The sequence below is a fragment of the Narcine bancroftii genome, chromosome 3 (assembly GCF_036971445.1).
Source record: "Narcine bancroftii isolate sNarBan1 chromosome 3, sNarBan1.hap1, whole genome shotgun sequence".
NCBI classification, from domain to species: Eukaryota; Metazoa; Chordata; class Chondrichthyes; order Torpediniformes; family Narcinidae; genus Narcine; species Narcine bancroftii.
Window position 1 is genome coordinate 24,611,160 of NC_091471.1, and position 19,209 is coordinate 24,630,368.

Below are 19,209 nucleotides of genomic sequence, written 5' to 3' on the forward strand. Positions count from 1 at the left end.
AAAGTGGCAAGATAGAAAGGTGGGAAATCCAATGGGGTTGGGGGGGGGGGAAAAGATAGCGTTTCTTTTTGTTCAGAAGAATCTGCTGGCTTTTATTGTGGACTCCCAGGTACTATTGTCAACATCACCTTAGAGCTAGGGATGTGTGTTTCTTAAAGGTGGTGAAATACAAGTGTTAGAAATGTCTCTTAAAAGGGAAATATTATGACAGTATTTTTTAAAAATTGTAAAGATTTTACACAATATCTGTTTGAAAAATGGTAGGGATAAACATTAAAGTTTATTAGTCTTAATATTAAAGTCCGGTGAAGAGGAAAAGGGTCCCTTGGCACATTTAAAGTAATTAAAAACATCTTACTAAGTTGGAACATGATAAATTAAAAAGAGGATGGGTGGGACAAATAATATCTTCCTTTAGTTCAAAGGCAAGAGGTGTAGCAATTCTAATGAATAAAAATTCACCACTGTTATTAGAGGATACGTCAATTGATCAAGTCAGAAGGTATGTAATGGCACATTGTAAAATTCATGGAGACACATGGATATTTATACTCCAAATTATGATAAAGCCTTCATGAAAGATATATTAAAAACAGGAAAGGGAAGACAAAATATATTGGTTGGAGGAGATTTTAATTTTTCCTTGGATCCAATACTAAATAAATCAGCAAGAATAATAATGAGGTCTAAAGCAGCAAAAACCACCATTTCATATATGAAAGATCTAAATCTTATTGATGTAGAGAGGCAATTAAATCCCATAGAAACTACTCTTTCTTCAAGGGTGCACAACTCAAGGATTGACTTATTTTTAATGTCTGCCCAGTTAAAAACTAGAGTGACAAAAACAGAATACCTATCAAGGCTTCAATCAGACCACTCTCCACTAATATTAACTATAGTAATGGAAAAGCAAGAAAATGTACACAGATGGCATCTAAAAATTACAGAAGAAGACTTCTGCAAATTTATAAAAAGACAAAAATTTTGTGAAACAAATCAGCCTACTACTACCTCAACATACGGTAGTAAACACTTGAAGCACATTTAAGGAGACAAATTATATCCTATACAAAAAATCTTAAGAGGGAGCTTTTGGCAGAATTAAAAGTTTGGAGAAAGATATTAAAGATTTATGAAAAAAAAATCAAAGAACAACACCACAAGAAGAATACAGATGATTAGAGAAAAAGCTAAGATACAATACAAACATATAGGACAGAAAAAGCTATATTAACCACTTACAGCACAGAACAGGCCAGTTCGGCCCTACTAGTCCATGACGTAACAAATCCCCGCCCTCCTAGTCCCACTGACCAGCACCTGGTCCATACCCCTCCAGTCCTCTCCTCTCCATGTAACTATCCAGTCTTTCCTTAAATGTAACCAATGATCCCGCCTCAACCACGTCTGCCGGAAGCTCATTCCACATCCCTACCACCCTTTGCATAAAGAAATTTCCCCTCATGTTCCCCTTATAATTTTCCCCCTTCAATCTTAAACCATGTCCTCTAGTTTGAATCTCTAATTGAAAAAGCCTATGCACATTTACTCTGTCCCTTTTAAAATAGTAAATACCTCTATCAAGTCCCCTCTCAATCTTCTACGCTCCAGAGAAAAAAGCCCCAGTCTGCACAACCATTCCCTGTAACTCAAACCTTGAAATCCTGTCAACATTCTCGTGAACCTTCTCTGCACTCTCTCCATTTTGTTTATATCTTTCCTATAATTTGGTGACCAAAACTGTACACAGTACTCCAAATTTGGCCTCACCAATGCCTTGTACAATTTCATCATAACCTCCCTACTCTTGAATTCAATACTCCGATTTATGAAGGCCAACATTCCAAATGCCTTCTTCACCACACCATCTACCTGAGTATCAGCCTTGAGGGTACTATTTACCATCACTCCTAAATCCCTTTGTTGCTCTGCACATCTCAATAGCCTACCATTTAAAGCTAAACAATAATACTATGAGTTAGGTGAAAGACCGCACAAAGTTTTAGCTTGGCAGATTAAAACAGGAGATATCAAGAATGATAAGTGCTATAAAAACAGAGACTCTCGTATGTAAACAAAAAGAAATTAATGACATTTTTAGACAATATAACACAAAATTAAACAAATCAGATGAGAATGAAATGGAACAATTTTTGTTGATGTTGGGGAAAGAAAGGAGATAGAAAAAACAAAATTAGATTTTCCCTTCACAAGGGAAGAAATTGAAAAGGCCCTACAGGCTCACAAATCACTGGAGGAGGATGGATTTCCACTTGAGAAAGAACTATCAATGCCTCTGTTAATGGATGTCCTGGACCAAGCTATGGAAACTCAGACCCTCCTAAAAATCACTCAAGCATGATTAATTAGTATTAAAACCAAAAAAAAAGGGGACTCACTAAAAACATTGTCATATAGACCAATATCTGATTATAAGATACTAGCAAAAGCATTGGCTAATAGGTTAGGACAATACTTGCCAAAACTGATATATACGGACCAAGCAGGATTTTGGTAAAGGAAGGCATTCCTCAAATAGTCTAAAAAGATTTAATATAATACATGGCAAAATCTGAACGAAATCCCGAGATGCAGAAAAAGCATTCAACCATTTGGAATGGCCCTGGTATTTAAAACACTGGAAAAAAAATTGGTATAAACAGAGCATTTATAATTTGGATAAAATTTTATACCATAAACAAGCTAAAATAGTAACAAATAATCAGATGTCAGTGTTCCCGTTGAGTAGAGCGAGCAGACAGGGATGTCCCATCTCCAGTGCTTTTTATTTTAGCGAATGAACCACAGGTGGAGATAAGGGAACCGGATATAAAGGGCTTCAAAGTCAGGCAAGAAGAACACAAATCAATCTATTAGCCGATGATGTGCTATTGTATCTAACAGAACTAGCTAAATCTTTGAAATAATTACGAGGAACACCAGAAAAATATGGAAGAATATCAGACCACAAAATAAATATGGATAAAAGTGAGATAATGCCATTAACAAATTTTAAATGAAAGATACCAAAAGGAAGTAAATTTAAATAGAAGACAGATGGAATAAAATATCTTGGAATTGCAAATGACAATAACTTAAAGTCAGTACAAACTAAATTATGTTCCTCTTCTTGGAAAAATAGAAAGAGACCTACAGAAATGGAGAGACTTACCGATTACTTTCGTGGGAAGGGTCAACTGTGCCAAAATGAAAGTGTTGCCAAGACTGCAATACCTTTTTCCAATCGCTGCTTATTCCACTACCCAAAAACTAAGTTACTAAACAACCATATTAGACAGTTCCTATGGAATAAAGGTACCAAGAATTGCATTTGAAAAACTGACATGGGACTGACTACAGGCTGGGAGGACTTCGACATCCAGATTTCAAAAAAAATATTTCCTAGCGGCACAAGCTATATTTCTCAGATCCTTCTTCACTGAACCACCCCCTCCCCCCACCCCCCATGATTTGGATTCAAATGGGAATGTACTCAATGGAGGAGGGGGAAAGGCAAAGCACTATCTATAAATGGAGTGTCAAATCACTAAAGAAAAAGACAAATAACCCCATTTTAAAACAAGATTAGATTGTGGTAAGAAATGAATGAATGTTTAGGAAAAAAGTTGGGATATCAATTACACCATTGTGTAAAAACATGTTATTGCCTATGAACAAAGGAAATAGAATATTAAATTCATGGTATTTCAAAGGTACAAGATGTATTAAGGACTGTTACATGGAAGGAACTAGTGTCCTTTGAACAATTAAAACACAAATACAGAGTGGCCAATGGGACCGTCTTCTATTTTCTCCAGCTTAAATTGTTCTTCGAAGAAAGAAGATGGTGACCAATGTTGACCCCACCTCAAATTAGTGAGACTGAACAAATGGTCTGGATGAGAAATACTCCCAAATTTATAACAAAAATATACTATGCTCTCCAGAGCAAAAGTCCAAACCCAGGGTTGCAGAGGTCAAGGGAAAGATGGAAGTCAGATTTGAATGTGGTGATTTCAGAAAGAAGCTGGTCAGATTGGTGCAAGGACAGCATGGCATCAATTATAAATGCATGATATGGATCGGTTCAGTATAATTTTATATATAAACACACCAATTACATTTTATCCTACACAAGTTACAGATCAAAAGTTGAAATTTCAGAGACGTGTTTCAGATGTGGGACTGAGACAGGAACTTTTCTACTTGTCATGTCGTGAAGGTGAGGCCATTTTGGCAAGAAATCACAGAAATATTAAGCAGAAAGAGTGGCCTTCATGGGTGACCCGGAGCTATATCTACTAAGTAATTTTCTGGAATGAAGCAGCAAAGGGGGCGTGGCAAGATGGCATGGAGTCAAGACGTGCAATCTCGACCTCTCTGGCCAGACTTTAAAATACCCGCTTTTTAACCCTTTGTTTTCAAGTTTAAACTGACACCTGCCCCCCCACCCCCCCCATTTTTGAGGGGAGAAGGTTTAAAATTTTACCCTAGTTTATAATGCGGCCTGCCCGAGTCGTGCTGCTGACTACTGCTCGCTCGCCCGAGCAGTCCTGCAAGTTGCAGAAATTTTTTTTAAAATTCTTCTCCCATGTATAATGCGACCCCTCCCCCTTTTTTCTGAGGGGGAAATAGAGTAAAATTTTATGCATTATACACAAATATTTATGGTAAATGTGTAACAGGCATTTACAACAATTGCTTAACTTTGGCAAAAATTCTGCTTGATTTTTGCATGTAGTTAGTACTCATGACCATTGAGAATTAATACCGGTCTGGGAATATTGCCTCTTCCACTAAAATCAAAAGCAAGTTCTGGCAGGATCAGCAACTCCTAATATTTTTAAATAAAATGTGTATGAGGGTGTGTGACTTGATCACTGGACAGCTAAAGCTAATTGCAATACATTTTGATGGTATGAGTTCATGGTTTAGGTCGAACCAAAAAGTTGAATCATTTTTTGGTCATCCTTAATGGATAATATGAGTGATAATGTTTGGCAAACGGTGAAAAGTTACCTTCAGGTAATCATTTTGTTGAGATGGGAAGTTGAATGGTTAACATCTGTCATTAAGATAAGTGTTGATTCTTCAAGGTGAACTTGATCAACTTGGATATAACTTTACCAAGTGCAAAAGAAAGCATCTTAGCTGTGCGAAACATTGTTGAGACCACACTTCAGAGCAGGAGGGATAGAGAAAAGTTTCACAAGAATGCTAGCAGGAGACAAGAGTAGGGGTATCTAAAACTAGAGGGCAATGGTTTGTCAGATGGGAAAGATTTAAAAGAAATAGGGGAAATTTTTTCCACAAAGAATGTGGAAGGCATATATAGCAATCTGCCAGAGAAAGTTTAGGTGGGTACAGTTATGACATTTGGACGTGAGTAGGAAAGGTTGAGGAGATATGATCCAAACTCAGGCAAATGGACCACCTCAAGTAGGCAGTTTGACTGGCATGGATGAGTTGTGCCAGAGTTTGTGACTAATGAAAACAATAGGCTAAGAAAATATATTTTTTATAATACAAATAAAAAATGGTTTCACTATTTTGCTGTGAAAAGATGACAATATATTTTAAAGAAACTTTTGACCTCCACTGACATACTTTGGTCAGACTCAAGGAGTATCTTTTTATGTTCCTATTAAGTCACGTCACAATCTTAAAATTTTTAATTCCAAATCCCTTCATGGCCTACCTTTATAATCTACTTAAATGTAAATAACATTCCTGTTGCAAGACTTGAGGAAAGACTGGATAATTACATGGAGGGGAGAGGATTGGAGGGGTATGGACCAGGTGCTGGTCAGTGGGACTAGAAGGGTGGGGATTTGTTCCAGTATGGACTAGTAGGGCCAAACTGGCCTGTTCTGTGCTGTATATATGGTTATAGTTTAAAGTATTAAGGAATTATAATGGCCACTAATGGTAAAAAGACTAAATCTCAAGTTCAAAAGAAGATACATTTTCGAAGTGCTGAAGATCTGGGGCCTAGAAGACTTGAAACAGCCCCAGGTTCAATTTCTTCATTCCCTAAATCCCAAAGATCGCCTGTGGAGGCTGGAAAAAAAATACCTATTGCTCACCAAATGAAGGATGGTGCTGGAATTACCCATTCTCCGAAAGAAGGTGCGTGTTCCCAAGAAGTGGACCCCGATTTGGAAAACATTTCAATGGAGGGAGCATGCAGGAAGACAACTCCATTGTTGGAAATGCATCAGGTAGCATTACAATCCGAAGAAATCATTTTTCTTCGCAAATGGATGAGAAAACAATATGCGGGGGGAGACCAGCGGCGACCCCTTGAAGAAGTCGGGGTGCTGTCGCTGGGAGAACAGACCTGCAGTAAAACTTTTAAAATGCCTTCTGTTGAATTGCAGCAGGAGCTGCAGTTACCTTGTTCTGCCACTATGTCAGCAAGAGCAGAGCTGAGTTTTACTGATTCACAATGTATGAAATTGAATGCAGTTATAAGCAGTTATAAAACTTTTGTTGACATTTCTAATGAATGAAATAGTTCAAACGAATGCTGGTATAAGTTCAGAATTAAATATGGTTAAAACACATGTGGATGCATCTTATGAAGAATTTTTAAAATTTCAGAATAGTTTTTTGGACTGTAAACAACAAGCGACTTCTAACACAGAAAAAGTGTTGAAGGTGGAAAAATCATCATAGAATTAGGAGATCTAATTAGGAGAACTAAAAAGAAAAATAGATTTGGAAAATCAAAGCAGAAGAAATAATGTGAAAATTGTTGGTTTGCCATAAGGTATAGAAGGACAAGACCCTCTTCGTTTCTTTAAAGACTGGATTCCACAAATATTAGGGCAAGAATTTTTCTCTGGGGGATTGGCATTGGAAAGAGCCCATACAGCTTTAAGAAAAATACCCTCAGCTGGTCAACCCCCAAGACCGGTAATAATTTGATGTCTGAGTTATTTGGATAGAGAAGCAATACTTCGATTTGGAGTACAAAATGCGAGACAACGACAAACCCCATTATTGATTCAGAATAGTAGTTTTTTTTAATCCTGATCTGAGTCAAGATGCCATTCAACGTCGACGTCAATTTAATCCAGTTAAAGAAGCTTTGTGGCGTAAAGGTTACAAGTCTACTTTTCATTACCCTGCAGTGTTGAAGGTCTTTTACAGAGACTTTCAATTTCGGTTTTTTTGAAACTGATTGTGAAGCAATGATTTTTGCTGATTCATTTCCAGATATAAGAGGACAAAGACGTAGTCCACCATTATCTCCTAAAGAAAAATTTGGTAGCTCTGGAAACTGAAGAAACGGCAGAAATGGGAAAAATGGGAATGGAAAGAGTCCACCTCCTTCCGAAATGGGATCTTCGAGATTGGAGTCTTTTGGATGAAAAGAAGAATTTTTTTTTTTATTTTATTTTTTCTTTTATTATGATACTTGGATGTTACTGATTGTTTGGCTGGGGAGGGGGAGATTTGCACTAAGTTCTTTATTAGTCATCAGCCACTGGTGGGTGATCCACACCCAATTTTTGTTTTGGGGATTATTACTTTTCGGTAGTTTTTTTTGGGGGGGAGTTTTAAACTTTTCTCTTAGTTTTTAATTTGTGATTTTTTTTATTGGACGTTGATTTGAGTTTTTATATAAAGATATTATTGGTATTTAGTAATAATAGTAGATATGTCGAAGTTGAGGCTTGCTACTTTTAATGTTCAAGGATTAAATAGTCCGATTAAACGTAAGCGAGTCTTGGCATATATTAAGAAAATGAAAATTGACATTGCTTTTTTACAAGAAACACATTTGAATGTGAAGGAAAGTGAAATTAATAAGGGATTGGGTTGGGCATGTACATTTTTCTTTATTTAATTCTAGAGCTAAAGGTGTAGCAATTTTGATACATAAAAATTTATCTTTTGAATTACAATCAATGGAGGAAAAGGCAGGATGTATTCTTAAATTGAATTGTAAGATTTTTAGTGAATTTTGGACTTTACTTAATATTTATGCTCCAAATGCAGATGATGAAGTATTTATTTCGGATGCATTTTTATGTTTGGGTCAAGCTAATGATAATATTTTAGTTGGTGGTGATTTTAATTGTGTTTTGGAACCTTTATTAGATAAATCTCCGAAGAAAGTTAAAAAATCCAAGATGGCAAGCGTTGATGAAACATCTCAATTTAGTAGATATTTGGAGACGTCTTAATCCGACAGAAAGATTTTTCCTTTTATTCATCTAGACACTAATCGTTTTCAAGGATTGACTTCTTTTTAGTATCGGCACACTTACAAAAAATACAACAAGCGGAATATAAAAGTAGGGTGATTTCAGATCATTCTCTGTTATATTTTACATATGAAACTTCTGATAAATTTCAAATAGCTTATCGTTGGAGATTTAATACAATGTTGTTAAAAAATACGGAATTTATTAATTTTTTGAAAAAATCAATTTTTTTTTAAGTAAATTCTAAATCTGTTCAAAGTAAGTTTGTATTATGGGATGATATGAAAGCCTATTTGAGAGGATAAATAATTAGTTATACTTCTAAAATAAAAAAGAATTGATTAAAGAATTAGAGAAACAGATCGATGAATTAGAAAAGGAATTTCAGAAAGATGCTACAGAAGATCAGAAAATAGAATTATCTAGGTTGAAATTGAAATAATACCTTGCAATCTTATCAATTTGAATGTGTGATTAATAGGACGACACAACGGTATTACAATGAGATAGACAACAGACTCACCAAGGCAAATAGCGCCTTTGGAAGACTACACAAAAGAGTCTGGAAAAACAACCACTGAAAAACCTCACAAAGATTAGCGTATACAGAGCCGTTGTCATACCCACACTCGTGTTCGGCTCCGAATCATGGGTTCTCTACCGGCATCACCTACAGCTCCTAGAACGCTTCCACCAGCATTGTCTCCGTTCCATCCTCAACATTCATTGGAGCAACTTCATCACCAACATCGAAGTACTCGAGATGGCAGAGGCCGACAGCATCGAATCCACGCTGCTGAAGATCCAACTATGCTGGGTAGGTCACGTCTCCAGAATGGAGGACCATCGCCTTCCCAAGATCGTGTTGTATGGCGAGCTCTCCACTGGCCACCGAGACAGAGGTGCACCAAAGAAGAGGTACAAGGACTGCCTAAAGAAATCTCTTGGTGCCTGCCACATTGACCACCGCCAGTGGGCTGATATTGCCTCAAACCGTCCATCTTGGCACCTCACAGTTCGGCGGGCAGCAACCTCCTTTGAAGAAGACCGCAGAGCCCACCTCACTGACAAAAGACAAAGGAGGAAAAACCCAACACCCAACCCACCGATTTTCCCTTGTAACCGCGTCTGCCTGTCCCGCATCGGACTTGTCAGCCACAAACGAGCCTGAAGCTGACGTGGATATTACCCCTCCATAAATCTTCGTCCGCAAAGCCAAGCTAAAGGAAGGATTACAAATGGGGAGAGAAAGCACACAAGGTATTGGCGTGACAATTAAAGAAAACATATATCGAGGACTATTAATGCTGTTAGACGGAATTCTCATTACTTATAAACCTCGTGAGATAAAAAGTTATATACATCTGAAGGAAAACAAGAAATTGGATCGATTGATTTTCATGTTCAATTGCTGTATGTCATATATTATTTGTTTTTTGAACAAATAAAGTTTAAAAACCAGCAAATTAACCAAATATCAAATCTCACTTATAAACATATCGCGATCACTTAGAAATCTGACTCCCATCTACTTATAGCACGATAGACTGGGGAAATGAACAGCTGTATACCTATGGGAAAAAATGACTTTTGTAAAAGTCTAGCAGCCATACCTGCACCATATAGGGGGCCAGATACAGTAATAAAAGGAAAAATGTTATCAGAGTATATATACACAAAAATGTTGTTTCCCCAATTGTACTCTATATATTTAAAATAGAGTAAGCTCTGATAGTGAATGGATCTGTATGTATGGAGGATGATGGAGGAAATGTTTCATTTTCCCAAGAAAAAATTATATTTAAAATGTTATGTATGTTTTGAAAAAAAATTAGAAATAAAATATTCAAAAAAGTCACCAGAGGAGCAAGTGGAGAGCATTAAATGACCTTTGCTTCGAATGATCAATGGAGCATTACATGACAGCACTGATAAAATCATTTTTTGCACACAATACAAGTTACAATTTATAAATGTTTAAAGATAAGCGTCAGATAAATATCATTAGACAATCAGTTAAAAAAGAAAATCAGATCTGGATATCATAATGAAATGCAATGTTCGATACTGGAAAAAATGGATGATGAAGCAGATAAATTAAACACCTTGGACCAGATTACACCACTGGACTACTCATTCCCTGCAAAGAATGGACCTCGTGTGAAGCCTTCGCTCATTTCTCATCCAAGTGATGACCGAAACTCAAACCACAAGCCAGCACAAGTGGGAATGTCTCTGATGGATCACTTTTGTCAAAGGCAGTTAAATGGGTTTTAAAATGTTCCCAATATTCAGGAAAACTTTTTAAAAAAGCTTAAAAGTGAAGAGCGTTGATTTTTAAATCGTTATAAATTGAACTACTACAAATTAAAATAAATGCAGTTAAACAAGTTCATCTGAAATTATTTTGATTGAAGATTAGAAACACATTCAACCTTTACCACTTGAACAGTGAGTAAAGCTGGAGGCTCAAATGTAGAGAAGAATACCATTCAGAACTGCTGCAGTTCTCCACTCCAGCATATTTCTGTCATGTGTGCAAACCAGCAAGACTTGAATGTGGAGCTGAAGCTTGACACATTTCTAGTTCTGATGCATCGGTTAGCAAACCAGAAAACCCCCTCCCCCATTTCTGCACCAAATCCCATGGAAAAAGTCAGACTTACTCGAATGCCAATTCGAACAGAATATTAAACAACTTGCACTGTTCATTATACATGCAATTTCATGCTGCCCATCAAAACTGGCACTACTCTGACAAGGCTTGGCAATCATGGGCCTCGTTTCAAAATTGTCTGCCATATTTGTTACTCACCTGGTACCAGTTACCCGCTTGTAATTATCCTTCGAGTACACAGCGAGAATACTGACTCCTGATCCAATATTCACCAGTAACAACGGATATGGATTATCCAAAGAACATGTCATTTTTTCACATCTTTCCGGATCTGTTGGATGTTGAAAATAGTAGCACTCTGCACATCCATTGAAGCCTATTGCGTCAATATACATCATTCCATGGATAAGGCAGTCAAGTTCATCCAGCTTTCGAAGCTGTAGATTAGCAATCTATAAAATTGTTTTTATACATATCCATCTTCAATGTGAAGCAACACGTAGCAAGCATTAAAAAGAGCTCTTCATCCTTTTTTATTTCAATTGTTACTGAAATTAGAGTCCCAGGATAGGGGGGGGAAAAAAAAAAATCAAAAATCTAGAGGGCGTAAATTTTAAAGTGAAGAGAAAAAAATAAATACAAGGTACCGGGGGGGCAATTCACCACCCCCCCCCACCCCCCAAACCCAGAAAGGGGATAGTGGAAATCTGGAATGTTTCCAGAGGAAGTAGAAATAATTACAATTGTGCCATTTATAAGGCATTTAGGTGCCCAGGCAGGATAGGTTTTGAGGAGTTATGAGCCAAAGAGAACTAGCTTGGGAGACAACATGGTAAGCATGGAAAAGTTGGGCTGAAGAACCCATTTCCAAGCATTAAAACTAACTCAAGAATGCTGCTTTTAATTTCTTCTATAATAATAAATTCTAATCTGGAGAAAACTGCATAACCATTTAAATCTCCTATAAAGGCAACAATGGCCAAATATATTGAGTATTTGCACCCAAAACCCAAAGAATTCTCATTGTAAATAGATTACAGCACAAATCGCAGAACATTCAAATTAAATGAATTAGCTATTGGCAATCAGTATTGACTTGGGTACTGCAGAGGTCTGTGCATGGCCCACAACTGTTCACAATATACATCAACAATCTGGAAAACAGTGCACAGTCGAGTGGAAAAGCAAATTGTATAGAGGATATGGAGAGCCTGCAGAGCCCACAACTGTTCACAATATACATCAACAATCTGGAAAACTGCACAGTCGAGTGGAAAAGCAAATTGTACAGAGGATATAGAGAGCCTGCAGAGATATAGATAGGTTAAGTGAGTGGGCAAGGGTCTGGCAGATAGAGTACAATGTTGATAAATATGAAGTTATCCACTTTGGAAGGAAAAAGAGTAGATAAAAGAGTATTTAAATGGCAAGTGATGCAGTATGCTGCCGTGCAGAAGTGCTTGTGAATGAATCACAAAAAGGTTGGCTTGTAGGTGCAGCAGGCTATCAAGAAAGCAAATGGAATGTTGACTTTCATTGCTAGAAGGATTGCATTTAGGAGCAGGGAGGTTATGCTACAACTGTAGAATGTACTGGTGAGGCCACATCTGGAGTACTGCATACAGTTCTAGTATGTGTACTCAAGGATGTACTGGCTTTGGAGGCAGCACAGAGGAGGTTCACCAGGTTGATTCCAGGGACGAAGCAGTTAGTCTATAAAAGGAGATCAAGTCATGTGGGACTGTAATTTAGAAGAATGAGAGGAAATCTTATAGAAGCATACAAAATTAAGAAAGGTAAACAAGTAATTTCCATTCATGGGGGAGACAAGAACTAGGGAACATAGCCTCAAGATTCAGGGTAGGAGATTTAGGAGGAGGAACTGCTTCACCACTCCTCTCTCCCTTCCTTCTACCCCCTCTTCCCCCCCCCCCCCCCCCCAGAGGGTGATGAATCTATGGAATTTGCTGCCCATTGAAGCAGTGGAGGCCATCTCAGTTAATATACACGGTTGAATAGATTTTTTAAACATAGTGGTTACATAACTTAATAGGCAAACAGCTCAGCAAACCAGTAAAACTGCATTCCTGTCATAATCGAACTGATCAAATTCAGAACAAAATTTACTGAGTTACGCTAAATGGTCTTTTCAGAAATATCAGTGGAACTAAAACATTGAGACTTAAATACCAAGCCAGAGAAGGCTTCCTGCTTCATTTCTATTTAAGCTGCAGGTACCTGTTAAAACTGGAAACTAACTACATATTTTCACCAAATCTAACATACATTCACATTTTAATCTGGGGAGTGTTGCAAAGCAGAGCTATCTAGAACAGGTACATAGTATCTTGAAAGTGGCAACATACAAGTATGGGCAATAAAAAAGCTTTTGCCATATTGGCCTTCAGATTATTGAGTCATAATTTGGGAGGAAATGTTGTAGTTGTACAAAACATTTGAGTCCTAAATTGGAGTATCATGTTCAGTTTTGGTAAATGTGCTACAGGAAAGATGTCATTAAGCTGGAGAGGATGCAGGAGATTTGGGGAGGGGGGGGATGTTGGGAAGAAGAGGATGAGTAGACTGAGGCTTTATTTCTTGGAGCACGGGATTACAAGGAGTGATCGTATGGAGGTTTAAAAATTGAGAGGAATACATCAGGTGAATGCAGAGTCTGCACACATTTAACAATTCCTCTCTTCCCATCCCCATCCTCTTCCCCCCCCCCCCCTTTTAAATTGTGGCAAGGCCAGTCAATATGACGGAAATTATCTACTATTTTTCCTATATCTGTCTGCAATCTCACTATATATTTGCTCCTCTAACTCCTGTTGACTATTGGGGTGGGGCAATCAACAGGGGAAGTGGGTGCTGAGTTTTGTTTAAATAAGGAATAACTTCGCTGCACAAATGTGAAGCTATTATTGGGAAATCATCAAGTGAGACCTTTTGAAATAAGATAACCACCTTTATCAGGTCTGTAACAGCCATGCCCAAGTCCATTAGTTATCAGCCCTGCCCTCTCTCAGACATGTTTTCTGTTATTGTCAAAATATCCAAGTAAATTGTTCACATCTTATTTCATACCTAATTCACGACATAGCTACCCATGCCCTGAATTCATCCTTCTTGCCCATCATTCTTCTTGCATCAAAATAAATGCAATAAAGACCATCAGACTTTCCACCTTCCTGATTTGTTTCTTGCAGTTCTGCCAATTAAACTGGTTTGCTTTAATATCTAAATTGGCCAACGCTTGCTCATCTGCTAAATTGAAGCTTACACTCTTACCCCATCACACCAGCTCTTGGCTTTTTTTGAAAACCAATTCCATGGCTTCTGGAATCAACAACCCCAGTAGATCATCTAAGTTTTTTTTTAAGAAAGTACATTATACAAGACTGGCAATCAAACACAGTAGGAATAATGCATTTGATCACCTTTAAAAATTACTCTCAACCTATAAAAATTCAGCCAATGCTTTTTAGTCACATCATTAGCAAACCAATTCTCTTGTCTCCATACTAGCATTTACTTCAAGCCACCTTTTAACATCCAAGGACTTTGGATTGAACCAATCAAGGACCACAAATACCTGTGTGAAAAACCACAACCAATGGATTTGATTTGTCAATCAACATTTCACATATATATATATAGAGAAACAACTAGAGTGCACATGACAGATGACAAGAATGTGCAGGGGAAATTTTGGGTCCAGTGATCCTAGCTTCACTTCAAGGACCTCTGCTAGCACGATATGAAAGCCTTAAAAAAATCAACAGAGTACTGGGAGGATACCACCACAAATGGCAAAAGTTACTCTTCAACACCTGGAGCAAGGCAAGAGTGTGATCTTGAATCAGTTTGAGGAGTGGAGAGCACAACAGACAACAATTCAACAATGCCCTACACTTGCAGCAACTGTGGATGAGCCTGCTGTTCCAGGATCGGCCTTCATGGCCACAGTCGACAATGCTCAACGAACCAGTGACTACCAGAGGTGCAGTATCCGTGGTCAATCATGACCAAGAGGCCATGAAGAAGAGAGAATGCCATTAGTTTCAAGTTAATTATGGGGAAAGATAGGTTTGGTCCTCAGGTTGAGATTCCAAATTGTAGAAAGGTTAATCATGAGGAAATGATAAAGGATCTAGAATGTGTAGATTGGGGTAAATTGTTTTAAGGCAAAGATGTGCAAGGTAAGTGGAAGAACTTCAAAGGTGAAATTTTGAGTACAGAGTTTGCATGCTCCTGTCAGGATTAAAAGCAAGGTTGAAAAGCATAGGGAGCCTTGATTTTCATGGGACATTAGGGATCTGGTTCAGAAGAATAGGTGTATAACAGGTTACGGCAACATGAAGCAAATAAGGTACGAGTATAAAAAAAGTGCAAAAAAAAAACCTCAAAAAAATCAGGAAGGCTAAAAAAGACATGGGTTGCTTTGACAGACAAGGTGAAGGAAAATCCTATGGGTTTCTACAGGTATAGCAAAAGGATAGTAAGGGACAAAATTGGCCCTCTTGAAGATCAGAGTGGTAGTCTTTGTATAGAGTCAAGAGAGATGGGAGAGGAGGTCTTCATTTCATCCTCCCCGCACCCCCCCCCCCCCACCATCAGTATTCACTCAGGAAAAGGGCAGCATTGTGGGAAGAAAACAAGCAGCGAGGTCATGGAACTTATACAGATTAAAGAGGAGGAAGTACTTGCTGTCTTAAAGCAAATAAGGGTGGATAAATCACAAAGGCCTGACAAGATAGTCCCTCAGACCTTGAGGTAGGCTTGTGTGGAAATTGCAGGAGGTCTGGAAGAAATATTTAAAATGTCCTTAGCATGGTGTAAGAGGATTGGAGGGTAGCTCACATTGTTCTGTTGTTTAAAAAAGGCTCCAAAAGTAACCTGGAAATTATAGGCTGGTAAGCCTGATGTCAGTAGTAAATTACTGGATGATGTTCTAAGAGATCGGATATGCAATTATTTGGATAGACATGGAATGATTAGGTTCAGTCAGCATGGCTTTTTGCATTGTAGGTCGTATTTAATCAATCTTAAGTGTTTTTCATGGCGATTACCAGGAAAGTTGACAAAGGAAGGACTGGATGTTGTCCCCATGGACTTTAGCAAGGCCTTTGACAAGGTCCCTCATGGGAGGTTAGTAGCAAGGTTCAGACATTAGATATTCTGGATTCGACAATGGCTGCACAGGAGAAGCCAGAGTAGTGGTGGATGATTGCTTCTCAGACTGGAGGCCTGTTGACTAGTGGTGTGCCTCAGGGACCAGTGCTGGGTCCATTGTTGTTTGTCATCTAAATCCATGATCTGGATGACAATGTGGCAAATTGGAGCAGCAAGTTTGCAGATGACAAAAATTGGAGTTGTTATGGACAGCAAAGGTTTTCAAAGCTTGTAGAGGCTTCTGGACCAGTTGGAAAAATGGACTGAAAAATTGCAGATGGGATTTAACGCAGACAAGTGTGAGATATTGCATTTTGGAAGGACAAACCAAGAAAGGACATACACAGTAAATGGTAGGGCACTGAGGAGGAGTATGCAGAACAAGGATCTTGGAATAGAGATACACAATTCCCTGAAAATGGTGTCACAGGTGGATAGAGTTGTAAAGAGAGCTTTGGCATATTGGCCTTCATAAATCAAAGTAACGAGTGCAGAAGCTGAGATGTTGTTGAAATTGCAGTAGACATTGGTGAGGCCAAATTTGGAGTATTGTGCACAGTTTTGGTTACCTAACTGCAGGAAAGATAGAAGATAGAAAGAATGCAGACAAGATTTACTAGGATGTTGCCCAAACTCCAGGAACTGAGTTACAGAAAATAGTTAAACAGATTAGGACTTTAATCCCTGGAGTATAGAAGAATGAAGGGAGGTAGAGGTATTTAAAATTATGAGGGGGATAAACAGTAAATGTAGATCGGCTTTTTTCACCAAGGGTAGGAGAGATACAAACCAGACGACATGGGTTAAGATTGAAAGTGGAGAAGTTCAGGGGGAATGGTGAATGCGGGCTCAGTTTTAACATTTAAGAGGAATTTGGACAAGTGTATGATGGGAGAAGAATGGAGGTGCACTTATGGAATAGGTGCAGTTCAGTAGGACTAGGTAAAAAGTGGTTCAGCACAGACTAGAAGGGCTGAAGAGGTCGGTTTCTGTGCTGTAATGTTCTAGGGATCTATTTCCAGACCACTGAATTCTGAACAGAGTTAAAGACAGTAATACCTCTGGGTCTAGATTTTGGCAAGCAAAAACAAAGTATACGTACAGTGCGCAGGTCTGGTTCAAATTTGTAAGCCCCACCTCCAGTGGCACAGAGAGTTGTGTGTAAACTTGAGAAGTGTTTGGCCTTGCCCATCTGAATAAAAGCTGGCATGTTCTGAGTAGGAAACCTGATGAAGTGCAAATTGCCTTTGCGTCCACAAACTGTTAAATCACGGAGTTCAAGATGCACATCACGAATTCCCGTTGATCCATAAGCCACATTGGAAGTCAAATATTTTCGTATACTTCTCAAATTTTCCACTTCTTCTTGCTCCTCCTCTGCTGTAATGTCTTTTGGCTCAAAATAAACCAGTTTCACCAGAGTTCCACCAATGTCCATGCCAAACCAAGGAAAGGCTATGAAGGCAAGAAAAAGGCAGCATTTACCAGAAATTAATAAAAACGCATTGCAATCCTGCTCCAACACAAGAAATATGAACAAGACATTTGGCCCTTCAAAACTACTTCTACATTCATTAAGATAATGGTCTACATTTTTTTTTCCTCAACACCGGCACTATTTTCTTGCAGATTGACTAATACAGAAATCAACCAACTGTGTTTGAAGAAACAGTGTTCTCTAACCACAGAATTCCAAAGAAACACCACCTTCTCCTTGAAGAAATCTCTCTTGCCCTTATAGTGACACTAGTTTTCACACTTCAGCAGGTGAAAGATCCCTGTACTCAGTCTGTCATGTCTGGTCAGAAATAACAGAAGATGCTGAAAACACTCAGCAGGTCAGGCAGCATCTCTGGAAAGAGAACCAGAGTCAATGCTCCAGGTTAAAGATCCTTTGTCAGAGCCCAGATAGATAGGAAAAATAATATCAAGCTACAGCAAAGGATCAATAAACAATTGCTGAAAGACAGTTTGTTTGAGATAAACTGTAAACATGGTCAGCTGGTTCACAGGGGATAGTTAAGAGAAAACATGGACTATTCATAGCTGTTAAGAACCGAGGGTTAGAGCAAACACAGATAAAAAATGCTAAAGTTGCAAAATGCAAGATGCACCTAGCAGAGCAAGATAAGGCAAGGGAGAGAGAAAAAAAACAGATGGACAACTTGACTCCTTCTGTTACAGAAATAAATAGAAGACCAAAATACACCCAAAGACAAAGACATGCTATTCGTCAAACTCATATTGGGTCTTGTTATAATTGTGCATGAGGCCACAGACAAGAGAGACCAGAGTGGTAAGGGAACAGGAAGTTTTGAGCAATTCCTGTGGACTGAAAACTGGCACTCAAAGCAGTCATTTCACCTTTGTTTGATTTCTCCAATGCTGTAAAGTAAAATTGTAAAGAATGTAGTACACTAATTAGGAAGAATTGCAAACATATTACTCCTTCACCTGAAAGGGCTGCTGGAAAGGGAAGAGGTGAACAGACATATGTGAAATCTCACGGTTGCATTGATGGGGACTGAAGTAGAAACCTATTGTCAATAAAAGGAATAGTTCATTCAAAATGCTGAAAGGGAAGCAGAGAGGGGTATATAATTGTGAAATCTTGAAGGTAGTGGAAATTGCCAAATATGATCCGTTCAATGCACAGGATGAAGTCTTGTGCGGGGAGGAGAGCAGTTGTCAGTAGGCCATTACACGTCGGGCCTCGACCTTGAGACCAGCAACTGAGCGGATAGAAAAGTGGGAACTTACCCTTCAGACAGCAACCCAAAAAGGCTGCTCCAGCATCCCATTCATATCCAAAGGCGCCTCGCAGGGCCTCCCGGATCCGGAGGATGGGGGCGACTGGTACCGTAGCGCCACCCATCATCAATACACGGCAGAGCAATGGCCATCTTCCCTACCCATAATCCCCCACGCAGCTGAAACTGCTCTATGGTTCCCAGAACAGTTCCAGCTACGTGGGGGATTATGGGTAGGGAAGACAGCCATTGCTCTGCCACGTTTTGAGCTGCAGAGAATGGCCCCCATTGCCCTGCCGGTCGCTGCTGACAGCCCACCCTGGAGGGAGAGGAGTCGCAGGCTGACGGCATCATCAGCCCGTCCCTAAACAGCCGCTTAGCACGGCTGTACATTCAGATTGACCGGCAGAGGGTTGCACTGTAGAGATTACCCCTCTCAGCGAGGGGT

At 38.8% G+C, this 19,209-nt stretch overlaps 1 protein-coding gene across 8 annotated transcripts in view; it reads right to left on the bottom strand.

Moving 5' to 3' along the window:
- Nucleotides 1-19,209, bottom strand: part of LOC138757005 (pantothenate kinase 3-like) — a 130,384-nt gene that overhangs the window by 102,084 nt on the left and 9,091 nt on the right. For all 8 annotated transcript variants that reach the window (XM_069923572.1, XM_069923567.1, XM_069923570.1 and 5 more), the window contains exons 3-4: nucleotides 17,114-17,466; nucleotides 11,035-11,288 (exon numbers count right to left, since the gene is read on the bottom strand). In XM_069923572.1, coding sequence (XP_069779673.1) covers nucleotides 11,035-11,288; nucleotides 17,114-17,466 — 607 coding nt within the window. The remainder of the gene's footprint in view (nucleotides 1-11,034; nucleotides 11,289-17,113; nucleotides 17,467-19,209) is intronic.